This window comes from Geotrypetes seraphini, chromosome 2, assembly GCF_902459505.1.
Source record: "Geotrypetes seraphini chromosome 2, aGeoSer1.1, whole genome shotgun sequence".
In the NCBI taxonomy this organism is placed as follows: Eukaryota; Metazoa; Chordata; class Amphibia; order Gymnophiona; family Dermophiidae; genus Geotrypetes; species Geotrypetes seraphini.
The window spans coordinates 461,925,998-461,941,982 of record NC_047085.1 but is presented as its reverse complement, the minus strand read 5'-3'; the positions used below and the strand labels follow the sequence as shown (position 1 = coordinate 461,941,982).

At 42.2% G+C, this 15,985-nt stretch overlaps 1 protein-coding gene across 5 annotated transcripts in view; it reads right to left on the bottom strand.

Annotated features, from left to right (window-relative positions):
* The window catches only part of DIP2C (disco interacting protein 2 homolog C), an 800,316-nt gene that overhangs the window by 144,839 nt on the left and 639,492 nt on the right, over positions 1-15,985 (bottom strand). For 4 of the 5 annotated variants that reach the window (XR_004538170.1, XR_004538171.1, XM_033931568.1 and 1 more), the window contains exons 20-21: positions 11,506-11,714; positions 185-299 (exon numbers count right to left, since the gene is read on the bottom strand). Coding sequence is in view for 3 of the 5 variants with exons in the window: in XM_033931568.1 (XP_033787459.1) it covers positions 185-299; positions 11,506-11,714 (324 nt within the window). In the remaining 2 variants the exon portion in view is untranslated. Of the gene's footprint in view, positions 1-184; positions 300-6,039; positions 6,153-11,505; positions 11,715-15,985 lie in introns of those variants that run through there. The other variant, XM_033931571.1, reaches the window with a different exon arrangement.

Here is a 15,985-nt window from a genome sequence, read left to right as displayed (position 1 = left end):
CAAATCATCCAGATATGGATTCTATCTACCCCTATTCCCAAGCAATATTCAAAAATAAAAAGGCCTCGTTTTTTTCTAGACAAGTTATATAACTGTTAATCTACATCCACTTTTGCTGACAGGAATTCAAAAATGTTTAAAACAGGTTTAAAACTAAATGTATGATTTGGGGAAGTGTGCACACCTGGAGAACTCTGCTCATCCACTGAAAGCTGTCTTCCTCTGTGGAATCCGGCCTCTGTTCTGCAACAATGACTATCCTTTCATCGTGAAGAACACCAACTGAAAACACTGCTATCCTGGAAAATGCAAATGAACAAAAGATGAAAATACACAATGCTGATGGCAGACATTGCACCTGCCTCAGAAAAAGATTTTAGCAATAACCTCTACTGCACTGTGCACCAGACCAGAAATTCTTGTGCTGTTTTTTGCTTCTGTGACTAAGTAAAAAAAAAGGTCTCACACTGCTAGAGAAATGGAAATACATCACGAAAAAAACCCAAAAATTTAAAGCCATACACACACACACAAATACCCAGAAAATAAGCTGATCCATAGTATAGTATACATATTTAGTTCCCCAGAGTCAGTGTGGTTTAGCTGGTTTGCAAACCAAGTTGTGTTCTCGGGTAAACTACCAAACTCACACTCTGCTCCATCACGGACTAAGTGTAGATCGCAGCAAAGGAAATTCCCTGCTGTGATCAGTTTAGCGGCCATGGCAGGGAACCTGTCCTCCCTGCAAAGACTACTGATAGGAGGGATGCCCATTCCCTCCTGTAGCCACCCCCCAATACATCCCCTGGTAGGAGGGATGCCTAGTCCCTCCTGCCGGAACCCCAAATCCGCACTCCTACCCCCAAATGTCTGTGGCAGGAGGAGTGCTCAATTCCTCCTGCCACCACCTCACCGAGACATCCACCATCAGGGTTGCCCTGTCCCTCCTGCCGTTACCCCCTCCCTCCACTGAAGGGCATGCCCCATCCCTCCAGCCAGCTGACCCGCCTCCAATGAATGGCAGGCCTTGCCCTTCCCAGTGCATTGTGAGATGCACCAGGAAGGTGCCTAAGTCCCTGATTGGCCCAAGCGTTAAAGGACCCTCCCATAGGAAAGGCCTTAGGCACCTGGGCCAACCAGAATCTTAGGTCTCTCTCCCAGTGCATTTTGGGATGTGCTGGGAGTGGCCTAAGACTCTGATTGGCCAGATCCCTGGGGCATTTGTGGCCACTAGAAGATGTCTCGTTCTAGCCAGTACCCTATGCCTGTGCCTGGATAACCATCTAAGTAATATAAGAACATAAGAATAGTCTTACTGGGTCAGACCAATGGTCCATCAAGCCCAATAGTCCATTCTCATGGTGGCCAATCCAGGTACCTAGTAACTGACCAAAACCTAAGCAGTAGCAACTTTCCATGCTACCAATCCAGGGCAAGCAGTGGCTTTTCCCATGTCTCTCTCAATAACGGACTATGGACTTCTCCTCCAGGAAATTGTCCAAACCTTTCTTAAAACCAGCTATGCTATCCGCTCTTACTACATCCTCTGGCAATGCGTTCCAGAGCTTAACTATTCTCTGAGTGAAAAAAAATTTCCTCCTATTGGTTTAAAAAATATTTCTCCGTAACTTCATGTCTCCTGCTAGTTTTTACATTATATGTTCTTCCTAGGTTCATCAGACAATATGATCTCTAGTCCAGTATGTGAGCATGCTTGCCTTCCTATTGCTCATCTTTTTTTTTTTTTTGTTACATTGGTACATTTTAACAATAAACCCATTGCTTTATATTTGTCATTTTATATTACTTTGTATTGGTATTGTTTGTCTTTTCTAAAAAGCCCTGCATGACAACACTACATTAAAATATGTGTATTCTTCTCCCCTTTGGATGTTGCCCTGCAGACTGGGCAGATATATTACAGTAGCTCGTCCCCTTATTCTGAGATGGTAGCGTGAATGTTTCTGAAATGTGAAGATATTAAGCAAGCTGGTATGCAGGTTGAACGACAGGTACTATGTCAACCCAAAATGATTACTTGTGAACACTGTGCCAGTCATTCCCTTGCTGTCAGCATGCAATTTCCTTCAGACTAATAGAAAACTTGTGTGCTACCGAATCATTTTGCAGAAACATTTATGTGTCTTCAAAAGTACACACTTTATAGGCAAACAAAAGCTAGGATAATGAAAAAACCTTCCAACTTCACACTCTCAGAACACATAAAAGAACAGAAGCCATTGATGTGAAATGCCAGAGACAATACTTGCTTGGTAAAACTTAAAGCTTCCAAAGCTATGTCTGCTCAGTCCAAAATGATTTGTGGAAATTTATTGCATTTTATGCACTCAAATATCACACAGCAAAGCTTGACCAGCAGCAGGAGAAGCATTCAGGCTCTTTGTCTCCTGCCAGTTGAAAATAAAGCTCCTGAGCGGCATACAGCAGTTCCATGGAATACAAAAGAGAAAGTATTAAACTATGAACTCAAAACATGCACCGAGTCAACACACAAGGTAGAAAACTAAACTAAAGCTTGTATGTCTCTGCGATTCTGCCTTTAAAATGGCTATTTTCAAAGCGGAAGCCTATTTTAAGAGGCCTCTCATTACTACTCTAACTCTCCCCAACCCAGAATGGGAAGATTCATCACAAGACATTTCAGCGTAGCTGCAATAAAATGCCAACAATGAATTGTCCCATTATGGAGAGGCTGAGCTTCATGGTACTTGCCGAGAGTGGCCGACACAGCAGCTCCTGAGGTTGCTTAAACCCCCCCCCCCCTCCAGGGTCTGGGGTCGAAGGACATTATGCAGCAGCTCCGTCGGCAGAAGGAAGGCACGGCGATGGAGCAGCTCCAGTGGCAGCTTCTCCCTCCAGGGCCCAGGCTCTCTTGGCAGCCAATGCAGAGGTGCCGGATTGTGAACAGGGAGGAGAGGGGGAGGGCACTATCCCCTTAATGTTGACATTTTGGGGGGTGGGGGGCATCACCCCCTCCCCAAATGCTGAAATTGGACAATTCATCGAGCTCAAATAGCTGTGGTGAGTCGTCCTAGAACCACTCCCCCCCCACCAAACCACAAAGTATGAAAACAGTAAGCCTTACAGGTTTATATAATCCATTATAGAGCATGACAATCACAACACTATGCATTTCCTTGTCAACAAAGCTAGCAGCAGCAAGAGTGGAAGAGTAGCCTAGTGGTTAGTGGGCTGACAACCTGGGGAACTGGGTTCAGTTCCCGCCGCAGCTTCTTGTGGCTCTGGGCAAGTCACTTAACCCTTAACAGTCCCTGGTACTGTACAATAGTACACTAGGGCCAGAGGAAGTACCTGCATATACCAGTGATTTCTGGCGAGTGTTATTGAGATTTATTGAATTTTTGTTGTAGACAAGATTATGGGTTGTTAAAATCATGTTCTATTTTATAGGTCCAAGCCCTGATGCAGCATGTTTTTCATTTTGAGACCAATGATGAGGCAAGTGAGTCATGAAGTAGTATACTTCATGTGAAACGAGGTCTTGTGTTTGTGGTATGAGAGCTATCAGAAGCTAAGCGAGCGTTGGGATTTGCGATATTAGTATATAATAAATGTAAACCATTTTGTACCAAGAAGAGGAGAATATGACTTTGAAGAAAACGGATGTTTTTGGGACGTTCGTTTGAGTCATCTGTGGAATGCAGTTAAGTGGTTTGGATCACTGTGTTTGTGATGTAAGCAGTGTACACAGTTTTGAGCCTTCTCCTAAAAGTCTGCCAACAGGTTTTTTGGAACCCTGTGTTGAAGTGAAGTTTTTTTTTTATCAATGAAGCTATCTGAGATCTTTTTCTCCACTTCATGTGGTGGTGTTAGATACAAACACACTATTGGCAGTTGAGTTCCACACACCAGCTATCACTAATGGCCACTACTCCCCCCAAAATGCTTGCTCACCACCCCTACCCGCACTGGCTGTTTTCATGCATGTTAGATGGTCTGCGCAAACATCTAACACAGGGTCAAACCTGCGCTAGCTGCTTAACTCAATTTAATTAAAGGTTCCCTCAAATGATGAACAACAAGCAAAAAACAAAAGGAATTGACCCCAAAATATCCACAAAGAAGAAAATCCAGAGAAAACAAAAAAAATTTCTGTGGAGTGACGATGTTCCTAAATGGACTTTATTTGAAAGTGTCAACGTTCCAAAGGTACACTGAAATCATCCACATAAAATAATTTCATCCATATAAAAATAAATCTTCCACATAAAAGCCTTAAAGGACTCTTTCTATCTCACTTCCGGCTCACCACGCAATTGTTTCCCACGTATTCACCTTTATAGGACCCCCAGGGACAGCTGAAGAAGACTTTTTGTCGAAACACGGACCGTGTTGGGTCCTGTATCCCTAGCAGGCTTTTATGTGGATGAAATTATTTTATGTGGATGATTTCAGGGTACCTTTGGAACTTTGACACTTTCAAATAAAGTCCATTTAGGAACATCGTCACTCCACAGAGTTTTTTTGGTTTTCCCCCAAATGATGATACAGCTGAGGGGCATTTTCTCATTGTACCATGATGTAAATTGAAAACATTTAAATCTTGCTTGCAACCAAAGGCTCCTTTTACAAAGCTGCGACGGTGTTTTTAGCGGCAATTTAGCGTGTGCTATCGCAGCTTAGCAAAAGGAGCCCTAAGTGAGTAACATAAGCAACACAGAACAGTAAAATAATTATCAATATCAATGACAGAGCTGATGGTTCTTCAGGCCAAATAAAAATTTATTTTTATTTTATAGAAACAGCACTGTTGTGTTTGCACTGGCATATACTTGATGTACAGGTGATCCGAGGACAGATGCTTAAGATTCCTTTTACAAAGCTGCGTTTGCGGCTTTATCGCACGCACATTTTTAGCGCGCGCTAACCCTCGCACTAGCCGAAAAACTACCACCTGCTCAAGAGGAGGTGGTAGTGGCTAGCGCGGCCGGCAAATTAGCGCATGCTATTACGCGCGTTAAACCGCTAACGCGGCTTCGTAAAAGGAGCCCTTAGAGAGGTTTACTGCTTTCCTGTCTGGATATTGATATTAATTTTATTTTTCTATGTTGCTTATGTTACTCACTTAGTTGTAAGCAATAAATAAATTAATCTATTAAATACATACATCCTTAGTACAGTTTCCATACTGTAAACTGACTAATCACCTCACCATCTCTTCCTGCTTCCTGGACAAGAATCTCCTCTTATCGTGCACTTATGATTTCTTCACTAGAAATTCATAACCTCTCCAAAGGAAATCATGTGATGTAATAGCTACCAACAAGGAGGAACAAACAAAACTGCAGACTGTGTACAAGATGCAGGCAAAAATTTATTGTACCAAAATTAAAATGCAAATAAGTAAAATAAAACCCTTTTACCAATCAAGGGATCTGACACGGTCCGTGTTTTGGACAAACCTTCGTCAGGGGTCCATGGTGAAAAAGGTTGGGACATACCATAAAAAATGAAGATAAGTAACAAAGTGCCTGTATATTGTGTTCGCCGAGGATTGCTGCAAAAAGTAAAGCGTCTCAAGGAAGCAGGGGGCCAGGGAGAGAGAGAGAGAGACAGTGGGAGGGAGAGAGACAGAAAGAAAGACAGAGAGACATATATTCTAGCACCCGTTAATGTAACGGGCTTCAAGACTAGTCTATCTATATATTCCACCTCTGCTTAGACTCTATGCTGTCTATTAAAGATGTTTTCATGTATATGTTTTCATGTATAGGGGGAGAGTGTGGCACAGTGGTTAAAGCTACAGCCTCAGCACCCTGAAGTTGTGGGTTCAAACCCACGCTGCTCCTTGTGACCCTGGACAAGTCACTTAATCCCCCCATTGCCCCAGGTACATTAGATATATTGTGAGCCCACCAGGACAGATAGGGAAAATGCTTGAGTACCTGAATAAATTCATGTAAACCGTTCTGAGCTCCCCTGGGAAAACGGTATAGAAAATAGAATAATAAATAAATATATGTTTAAAAAATATATATATTATGTTGATATTAAAAGCAGCATACTATGCAATAATTTGAATATATGTATTTACCGCTGTAATCCCTTTATTGCCTACATCGGTCATTCTCTGCTTTGGATGAATTTCTTTGAAAAGGCAGTAAATAATCCTAATAAAGAAATAAAACTGTATTTTTTTTGTGCTGAAGCTCATCTGCCAAGTAGTTAATCACGCTTGATGCTTCCTTAAATCATTTCATCTACCCTCTCAGGCATGTCCACTATGTTGCAGATCTTAACATTACTTACAAATAGACAAATTTCCCCCCTTAATGAAGCTGTAATATCACTAAAAGAAATTGAATAGGTCTAACACTAGGGTATAAGACCAAACAAATCCCCTGGCAAAATGTTTAAGTTGTTTATCTCATCATGAAGCTTCCAGATATCTTGTGAACACTGTACTGTACAGCCTTCTAACTAGGGCAGGGATGTCAAATGTCGGTCCTCGAGGGCTGCAATCCAGTCGGGTTGTCAGGATTTCTCCAATGAATATGCATGAGATCTATTAGCATATAATGAAAGCAGTGCATGCAAATAGATCTCATGCATATTCATTGACAAAATACCCAAATAAGAGCTAACTGGAGCATGATTCTGATTTGGAGTTCTCAGTCCTGGTTGAGGCCAGCAAACAATATATGATGAAATGTCAGAAACTGTGATGAAGTGGAGCCGGTTTCAGTCTTAAGCTCCTGATGACGCCTTAGAGGTGAAACACAGAACGGTGTCGAGCTAAAATGTTCTCAAAGATCAAGTTTGATTGAATGAAAGTGGAGGCAAATCCAGTAGACAACGGCGTGCAGAAGATAATTGAGAACTGATATAGATAAGATTAGGCATTGAATACAGTGTTTTAATGGAGATTTGATTAATCGCCTAATCATAATTCTAAGCGATGTACATAATAATAAAATTACAAAATGTGGGAAACAATACAATAAATAACAAAAATCAGGTCTGACAAGACTATTGACAAACGTAACAAAACTAAGAACATAAGGGAAGAGAGGGATAAGAACTACAAATTATTTAAAAGTTAAAGAGACATATAAGGGAGATACAGAAGGAAAGGGAAGTTAAAAATTACTTCAATAAAGTTAGAGAGAAAAAGTAAAATTGGTTGGAAGACTAAATGGCTAATTTTCAAAGGCGTCTTTAAAAAGAAAGCTCTTTAGTTTACTTTTGAATTTTTCAAAGTTGTGTTCTTCCCTCAAGTGAATAGAAAGTGAGTTCAAAGTTTGGGGGGGGCTGTAACAGAAAAAATCAATTGCCGTCTAATATTAATAATTCTAAGAGAGGGAATCGTCAGCAAGTGCTGTTCAGTAGATCTTAACGTTCTACTGGAAGTATATGGAATTAATAACTTATAAATGAAAGCTGGAGTTTTGTAAAGAAGGGATTTTGAATGTGAGCAAACATAGTTTATATGTTATCCGGTGAGCAACTGGAAGCCAGTGCGCTTTATTGAGAAGGGGTGTTACATGATCAAACTTCTTGGCTTTGAATATGAGCTTGATAGAAGCATTCTGAATAATTTGTAGACGCTTGATTTCATTTTGAGCTATTCCCTTGAATAGGGCATTGCAGTAATCGATTTTGGAAATCACGAGAGAGTGGATAAGAATATTGAGGGATTTAGTGCAGAGAAATTGTGAAACTGAGCGAATTTGGCGAAGCCTAAAGAAAGTTGATTTGATAATGCTACTAATGTGATCATGAAAGGATAGTTTGTAATCAAAAATAATCCCTAGAATCTTAATATTACTTACTGGTTGTAAGGGAGAGCCCTTAATAGAGATTGGAAAATTCAGTTTTAAATTATCTCTCCATGGAAAGAGCATCACATTTGATTTATTAACGTTGAGTGCTAGTCTATTAGTATTCAGCCATTGGTATATTTTTTCAAGTTTCATATTAATTGTTATTGTATCCAGAGGATTATTAGTATCTAACGGATGTAGGAGCTGAATGTCATCAGCGTAGGCAAATACATTAAAACCAATGGATTGGCACAGAGTCATCAATGGGGCAAGAAAAATGTTAAACAAAAGTGGGGACAGAATAGACCCTTGGGGAACACCGTATATAGTAGAGAAACTATCAGAAGTTGCGTTATTAAAAAATACAGATGAAGTACGATCAGTAAAATACGATACAAACCAAGAAAAAACCTGGTCTGTAATGCCAATAAATTGGAGTCTGTTTAACAAAAGCTCATGGTCGATCGTATCGAAAGCGGCTGAGAGATCAATTGAGATTAGAAGAACTGATTGATGGTGATCCAAGAAATATTGGATGGATGTAGACATGCCTATCAATGAGTATTCTGTAGAATGATGCTGTCTGAAACCTGTCTGGTTTGGGTGCAAGATGTTAGTTTTTTCAATAAATTCTGATATTTGATTAAATACCACCTTCTCGGTTAGTTTTGCTAAAAACAGAATGTTAGCTATTGGTCTATAATTTGATTTGTCCTCAATGCTAACTTTATGATCTTTAATAATTGGATGGATGATTGATTCCTTCCAGGTTTCTGGCATGATACTTTTCATGAATTTTAACTTTTTCTATGTGTTGGATAGATTGGGGGGGGGCCTTTACTGTTTGGGAGAATAATTGTGTGTATGTTTAGTATGAAACAATATTATATGTTTTAAAGGTTTTGATGGTGCTATATTATTATAATAAATGATGAATTATTTATAAGCATGAGAAGCAGCGTGAAACATGGCTCTTATTTGAGCATTTTGTTTATGTATTAAGTACAGCTATTAAAAAGGCTGATAATGATAATAACAGTTTATATACCACAGGACTATGAAGTACTATGCGGTTTACAATGATTAAAAATGCTACAGATTGAGTAGAACTAACATAGTTAAAATCTAGTGACTAACAGCTCTAGAGATCAGTTATTCTGGGAAAGATTGTGCCAATCAGCTTCCTAAGTATTTTAGGAACAGATATGTTTTTAGGTGTCTCCTAAATTCCCCATAAGTATTGGCAAGCATAAGTAATTGTTTCAGGTCATTACCCCATAATGCTGCTTGATAAGAGAAAAGATAAGTCCCAGTGGGTTAATTAATATTGAATGCATATTCATTTGGGAAATCCTGAAAACCCGACTGGATTGTGGCCCTTGAGGACTGACATTTGACACCCCTGCCATCTGCAAACTTCTGACTCTGAATGAGAGTCTCTGGAGCAATTTCTCAAGCTGAGCCAGTTGGAGAATCATATTTCAGCTAAGACAGATAGCTAAGCAAGCTATCTGTCATATCTTGTCCTCCTGCTCAAGAAGGAAACATTTTACAGATAGTAGCCTGACCCTGGATGGAGGTTATCATATGGCATGTGAATAATTTTATAGACCCTCTTCCCAGTGAGATATTGCAATTGCCCTCAGAAGTAACATCTTGATAAACTAAGCTCTGGGGATTCTAGTTTTATGCTTTGATGCTAACTTTCACAGTTGTTGTTCCCTATCCCTCTTCACTCCCTCCAGCTGATAAAGCCTTTCATGTGGGTTCAGGCTCTGCTTCCCCTTCTGGGACACAAAATCTCATCAACCTATTCAATATCCTCATCTTGTAGAGGTAGGAGTCCAGACCCAAAAAAAAAAAGTCTCTCAGAACTAAGAACATCCTTTACCAGCCTGTTAAGAAGATTGATTATTCTGCAGACCAAGGGGATGAAACTCCTCTCGTATGAGGAAAGACTAAAAAGGTTAGGGCTCTTCAGCTTAGAAAAGAGATGGCTGAGGGGAGATATGATTGAAGTCTACAAAATCCTGAGTGGAGTAGAATGGGTACAAGTGGATCGATTTTTCACTCCGTCAAAAATTACAAAGACTAGGGGACACTCGAAGTTACAGAGAAATATTTTTAAAACCAATAGGAGGAAATATTTTTTCACTCAGAGAATAGTTAAGCTCTGGAATGCACTACCAGGAGGTTGTGGTAAGAGCGGATAGAGTAGCTGGTTTTAAGAAAGGTTTGGACAATTTCCTGGAGGAAAAGTCCATAGTCTGTTATTGAGAAAGACATGGGGGAAGCCACTGCTTGCCTTGGATCGGTAGCATGGAATGTTGCTACTCCTTGGGTTTTGGCCAGGTACCAGTGACCTGGATTGGCCATCATGAGAATGGGCTACTGGGCATGATGGACCATTGGTCTGACCCAGTAAGGCTATTCTTATGTTCTTATGAATGTCTGATTTCCAGGATTGTATGTATTTTATCCTTCCCCACTCTAAAATCTCTCCTGTACATGGATAGAGTTCTATCTCTCTATTCTTTGGGAGCTCCATCACTAAAGATAATAGTACTCCAGGTGATCAAGGGTCTCCATCTGATGTTCAGAAACCGATTGCATAGGAGCATACCAACGCTCCCAGGTGTTCATCTTGCCTGACCCTCTTGACAGCCCTCCTCACGACCAGGCTGTCTTCCTATTCATCTTTGTAATATTATTGCAGTGGTCTTTCTCCTTGAAGCCCGACATAAATCAACTCTTCCACTTATCACATATATAATCGGTTCACAGTCATTTGCGTGCGGGACAAAGCTGCGCCGACATTTGAGCCCAGACAATTGAGCGCAAGACTCTGGCGCACCAGGGGAAAAGTTAATTTTAAAGAGCTCCGACGGGGGGGGGGGGGTGTGGGGGGAACCCCCGAGTTTATTTAATAGTGTTTGCGCTGCCGTTGGAGGGGGTTGGGGGGTTGGAACCCCCATAATAGAGGAAACTTAACTTTTACTCGATTTTTTAAGAAAAAAGTTAAGTTTTCTGTATAATGTGGGGGGTTGTACCCCCCCCCCAACGGCAGTACGAACAGTATTAAGTTGGAGCTCTTTAAAATTAACTTTTTCAGTGGCGTGCTGGAATCTTGCACGCAATTGTCTGGGCTGAAATGTTGGTGCGGCTTTGTCTGGCACACTTTTGTCCCATCACCATAGGTTCACAGACATTCACGTGTGGGACAAAGCCTCGTTTCTGGGCTGAAATGTCAGCGCGGCTTTGTCTGGCGCGTTTTTGTCCCGTCACCATATAATCACTATTCTGTCATTTGAGTTAAATGTATTATTTTAATCTTATGCTTTAGGAATTCATTGCAGTGCTATACAATAGCATATCATGGAGCCAAATGTACTAACCATTTGTTCACAGACAAAACATGGTAAAACCCTTTCATACATCTGGCCCAAGCATTTTTCTTCTGATATGCTTGTAAAGGAGTTCTGCAAAATATATGCAAGAAACCACTAGTATCATAAGCAGTTTCTTTTTTCTACTTACAAATTTCCAGATTTTTTTTTTTTTTTTTTGTAATTGTGCACAGTGACGATAAACAATCCAAGAGAGTAGATTTCTCTTTGTCGCATATAAGAATAAAAAGTGCTTGCTGCATCAGAGATTGAATCAAACACACATTTTCTTTTAAGCACAAATGCAAACAAACCTTCCCCTGTAGACAAATTTCATGGGTTCCACTGCTAGTGCCGTTGCTACAATGTCATCAGCATTGTGTCTTCGACCACTCACAACCATTAGACCGTCCATTTTACCCACAACAAAGACAAGTCCACCTGGTCCGATAAATCCCAGAAGTCCAGTCCTTATAAACGGGTATTCACTAATCAGAGCTCCCGAGCTTGTCATTGGAAATACCTAAAAACAAGGGCCAAAATAATTTGCACAAAATTTACTTTAGTAAAATAGCAAATATGATGCATTTTAAATTAAATGTCCATGGTTTGATCTTATCAAACTGAACTGTATTATCAAATATACAAATTTCCTGAAAATTCTTTTTGCTCATCAGATAAATTGCAGTAAATTTGGAAGTTAACTCTCCAAGGACTTTTCATCAGTACTGGAGAAGCTTTGTTCTTTTTTTTACATTTGCTGGAAAATTGCTGATGATGCTGTAGACAGACACATTAAAATGAAATCTGCCTGACATGAAAATGTGGAATCTCAACCCAAATAGTGTATACAACTGTGCTCCAGATTCTAAAAATATGCATAAGATTTGGAGCATATGCGTAAAGGGTATGGGACTTGATATACCGCTTTTTCTGTGTGGTTACAACCAAAGCAGTTTACATATTTTAGCCAGGAACTTAAATTTGTACCTGGGGAAATGAAGCGTATGTGACTTTCCCAGAGTTACCAGGAGCTGCAGTGGGAATTGAACTCACAATTCTCAGGTTGCTGAAGCAGCTGCTCTAACCACTAGGCTACTCCTCCACTCCATAAATCAATTATGAGATTTGTGGTTAGATCATGGATTTCTATTTGGGAGGGAGAAGACAACTCTGGCAGTGAGACAAGATGTTGCACTGTTTTAAAGCAAGAACTATGCAGACAAATGAGATGCTGTAGTGGAGAGAAAGAATATGTTAAAGGGAGAAATTAAGTCCTTACCTGCTAATTTTCTTTCTTTTAGTCCCACCAGACCGGCACAGAAACGGATGGGTTTACACTCCTCTGCCAGCAGGTGGAGACTGAGACACTGACTTTTGTCTACAGTACAAGTGGGCTATGCAGTAGAGAATGACACAGGGAAAAAAATCTGTCCCCGTAACTGCACCATCCCCGGCCCAACATCCTCTGCACCGCCCTGTCACCGCCGTTCCCTTCACCGCCCCGTCACCGTCACCGCCATCCCATTCACCGCCCCGTCACCACCACTGCCATCCCATTCACCGCCCCGTCACTGTCCCCGTCTAGCACCCATCTTCTTCCCTCCGCTCCCCCATAGTCTGGCATCTGTCTTCTTCCCTTCCAGCGTCTTCTCCCCACTCTGCCTTCCACATTTCCTTTCAGGGTCTGTTCCTCTCTACCCTCTTTCAATGTCTGTTCTTTCCACCACCACCCTTCCCTCCCTCCTTTACCATCTGTTCCTTTCTACCACCCTTCTTTCATATCTTCTATCAGTCCCCCCACCATCACTAGTAGTCTCTCTTCTCCCTTACCATGAGCAAATAGAACTTCTGAAAATTTTATTGCTGAGGCATTATTTCTAGTACGTCTTTTTTTCCAGATGGATAATGACATCAATTTTATAATTCTTACTGTCTGCTCTGATTTCATTCACAATTTGGTTTGTGTTTTGTACCTGAGGATTCCATGAGGCATTTAACCTTTTCCTGTCTCTTCTGTGATTTCAAGTTGATTCCTTCAATAATGGAGTCTCAAGGCAGTAGCAGTTTTCTATTTTGGGCTCTTTTGACATTGTTTAAGGGATTTCTTGTACATTTGGTGCTGGTCTTCTTTGATGAGGTCACTTCAGAATCTATTTCCAAGGAAGAGAAACTTTTTCCCTTTCACCCCCTCCTTCCTTGTGTGAGCCGGAACACGCGGTCCCCGCAAGCAAGTAATTTTATATCATTTTCATTCTATTCATTCATAGAAATTAAAGTCTAGATAATGCCAGTCACATAACAAAACATGATTTTACAAAAATAATTCCCTGCACAGTCAAGCCTGCAAGGATTACTAGATGTCTTTCAGCAGCTCCCCTCCCTCCCTCCCCCTTACCTTTGTGACCAAGTCAAAATGATCTACCAACAATAAAATTTTAAAAACACAAAGCACGCTGTACGCAGAGAAAATGTTAATTATCATTTATATTCCGCAGGTTTTCAAAGAGGTCAAGGCAGATGACTTTATGCAATGTCACCTCAGTAACAACTATACAAAAATAGACATATATTCCCCCTCCCTTTTTACTAAACTGCGATAGCGGTTTTTAGCGCAGGGAGCTGCGCTGAATGCCCCACACTGCTCTCGACGCTCATAGGCTCCCTGCGCTAAAAACCGCTATTGCGTTTTAGTAAAAGGGGGCCATAGTGCAAAATATAGACAGCAGATATAAATTCTCAAAACGGACACATTTTGATCACTAAGTTGAAATTAAAATCATTTTTCCTACCTTTTTGTCTGGTGATTTCATGAGTCTCTGGTCCTTCTTCTTTCTTCTCCTGCCCCCCCCCCCTCTTTCTTTCTCTCTCCCCCTGGCTTCCCTCTTTCTTTCTGCCTTTCTTTCTTTCTCCCCCTGGCCCTCCTCTTTCTTTCTGCCTTTCTTTCTCTTCTCCTTGACCGCCTCTTTATTTCTGCCTTTCTTTCTCTCTCCCTCTGGCCCCCCTCTTTATTTCTGCCTTTCTTTATCTCTCCCTCTGGCCCCCCTCTTTATTTCTGCCTTTCTTTCTCTCTTCCCCTGGCCTCCCTCTTTATTTCTCTCTCCCCCTGGCCCTCCTCTTTCTTTCTGCCTTTCTTTCTCTCCCTCTTGACCCCCTCTTTATTTCTGCCTTTCTTTCTCTCTCCCCCTAGCCCCCACAAAGCCATCGTGCCAATTTCTCCACTTCCACGATTCTTTCCCTACCCTCACCCCCAAGCCAGCAGCCGATTTCTCCCTGCTTCTTCCCCGATGTCCTGAACTTCATCGGGCAGCAGCAGCATTCACAATTCACTGCTGTTGCCCGCTTCAGGCCTTCCTCTCTGTCGGGTCCTGTCTTCATGAAAACAGGAAGTAGGCAGGACCCAGCAGAGAACAAGGCCTGAAGCCGGCAACAGCAGCGAATTGTAAACGCTGCTGCTGCCCGAAGAAGGTAATGGAGCACCGAGGTAGACCGCTTCTCCCCCCTCCCAGCCGAACCCCCGCTGACCCTCCTATCTCTCCCCCCCCGTGAACCTTTCCGACCCTCCCAGCGAGAGCAGCAAACCTCCTTCGCGGCTTTCTCCTCCCTCTGCCGCGTCACTGATGACGTCATCAGTGATGCGACAGAGGGAGGAGAAAGCCGACTCTACTGGAGGGAGGTTTGCTGCTTTCGCTGGGAGGGTCGGAAAGGTTCACTTGGGGGGGGGGAGAGATAGGAGGGTCAGCGGGGGTTCAGCTGGGAGGGGGGAGAAGCGGTCTGCCTCGGTGCTCCAAGGCCTGGCGCCATTACCTTTTTCGCCCCTCCTGCCCCCCCCTTGGTACGCTACCTCTGTCCAGCTCTCCTTAGTTTGCCGGTTTTCTTTTTCGGCGACCGGCACGCTTTCAAAGAGCCGCGCATGCGCGGCTGCTCAAAGTTAAATCTTCTTCTCTGGTGCAACTTCCTGTTTCCGGTTGGGTCAGAGCAGAAGATTGAATACTGAGCAGCCGCGTGTGTGCGGCTCTTTTGAAAGCATTCCGGTCGCCGAAAAAGAAAGCCGGCAAACTAAGGTGAGGTGGAGAGAGGAAGCTGGTTAAACGATCGAGCCGGCGTGCGGGTGGGGGCTGCGGGGACCGCACGATCCTTTATGCCTCACTGCGGTGACAAGACCATTCACCGCTCCACGGGGCGGTGATGACCTTGTCCCCGTCCCCGCAGAGGCTGCTAATTTTCATTCCCCGTTTTTGGCGGGTTACCCGCGGCTAAATGCGGTAGCCGCGGGTAAACCGCCACCGTATCATTCTCTACTATGCAGTCCCTATTACATTCAGTCTTTGCGAATAGCCAAGCAGAAATCAACTAGGCTGAACAAGCACAAACTCCACACTCACATGGAGAAGAGAAGACAATGGAATAGTCCAAAATCAGACCAGGGAACACTGTTGGATACTGATTAGAACAAGAATCTTTCAGAACGCCCCACAATTCACCAGCTAAACCAGACAAACCAAATGCTGCTGCTCTTTAAATTCCCCCATCAAACAAACACAACCAAAAAACTCACAGAAAAAACATTTACTCTTCGCGAAAACACTGAACAAAATCACAGGGCGGGGTCTGTGCCTTCATAATCAATTGCACTGAGTTTTATGATCATACCCTCGCTTTTCTTGCGCGTGAACCGGAAATATAAATATCAACATACCCAATATAAACAGTTCATAGTCCGTTCATAGACAATTGCGCGCACGCAAGACACAACCCTGAGTTTTATGATCATACCCTCCCTTTTCTTGCGCG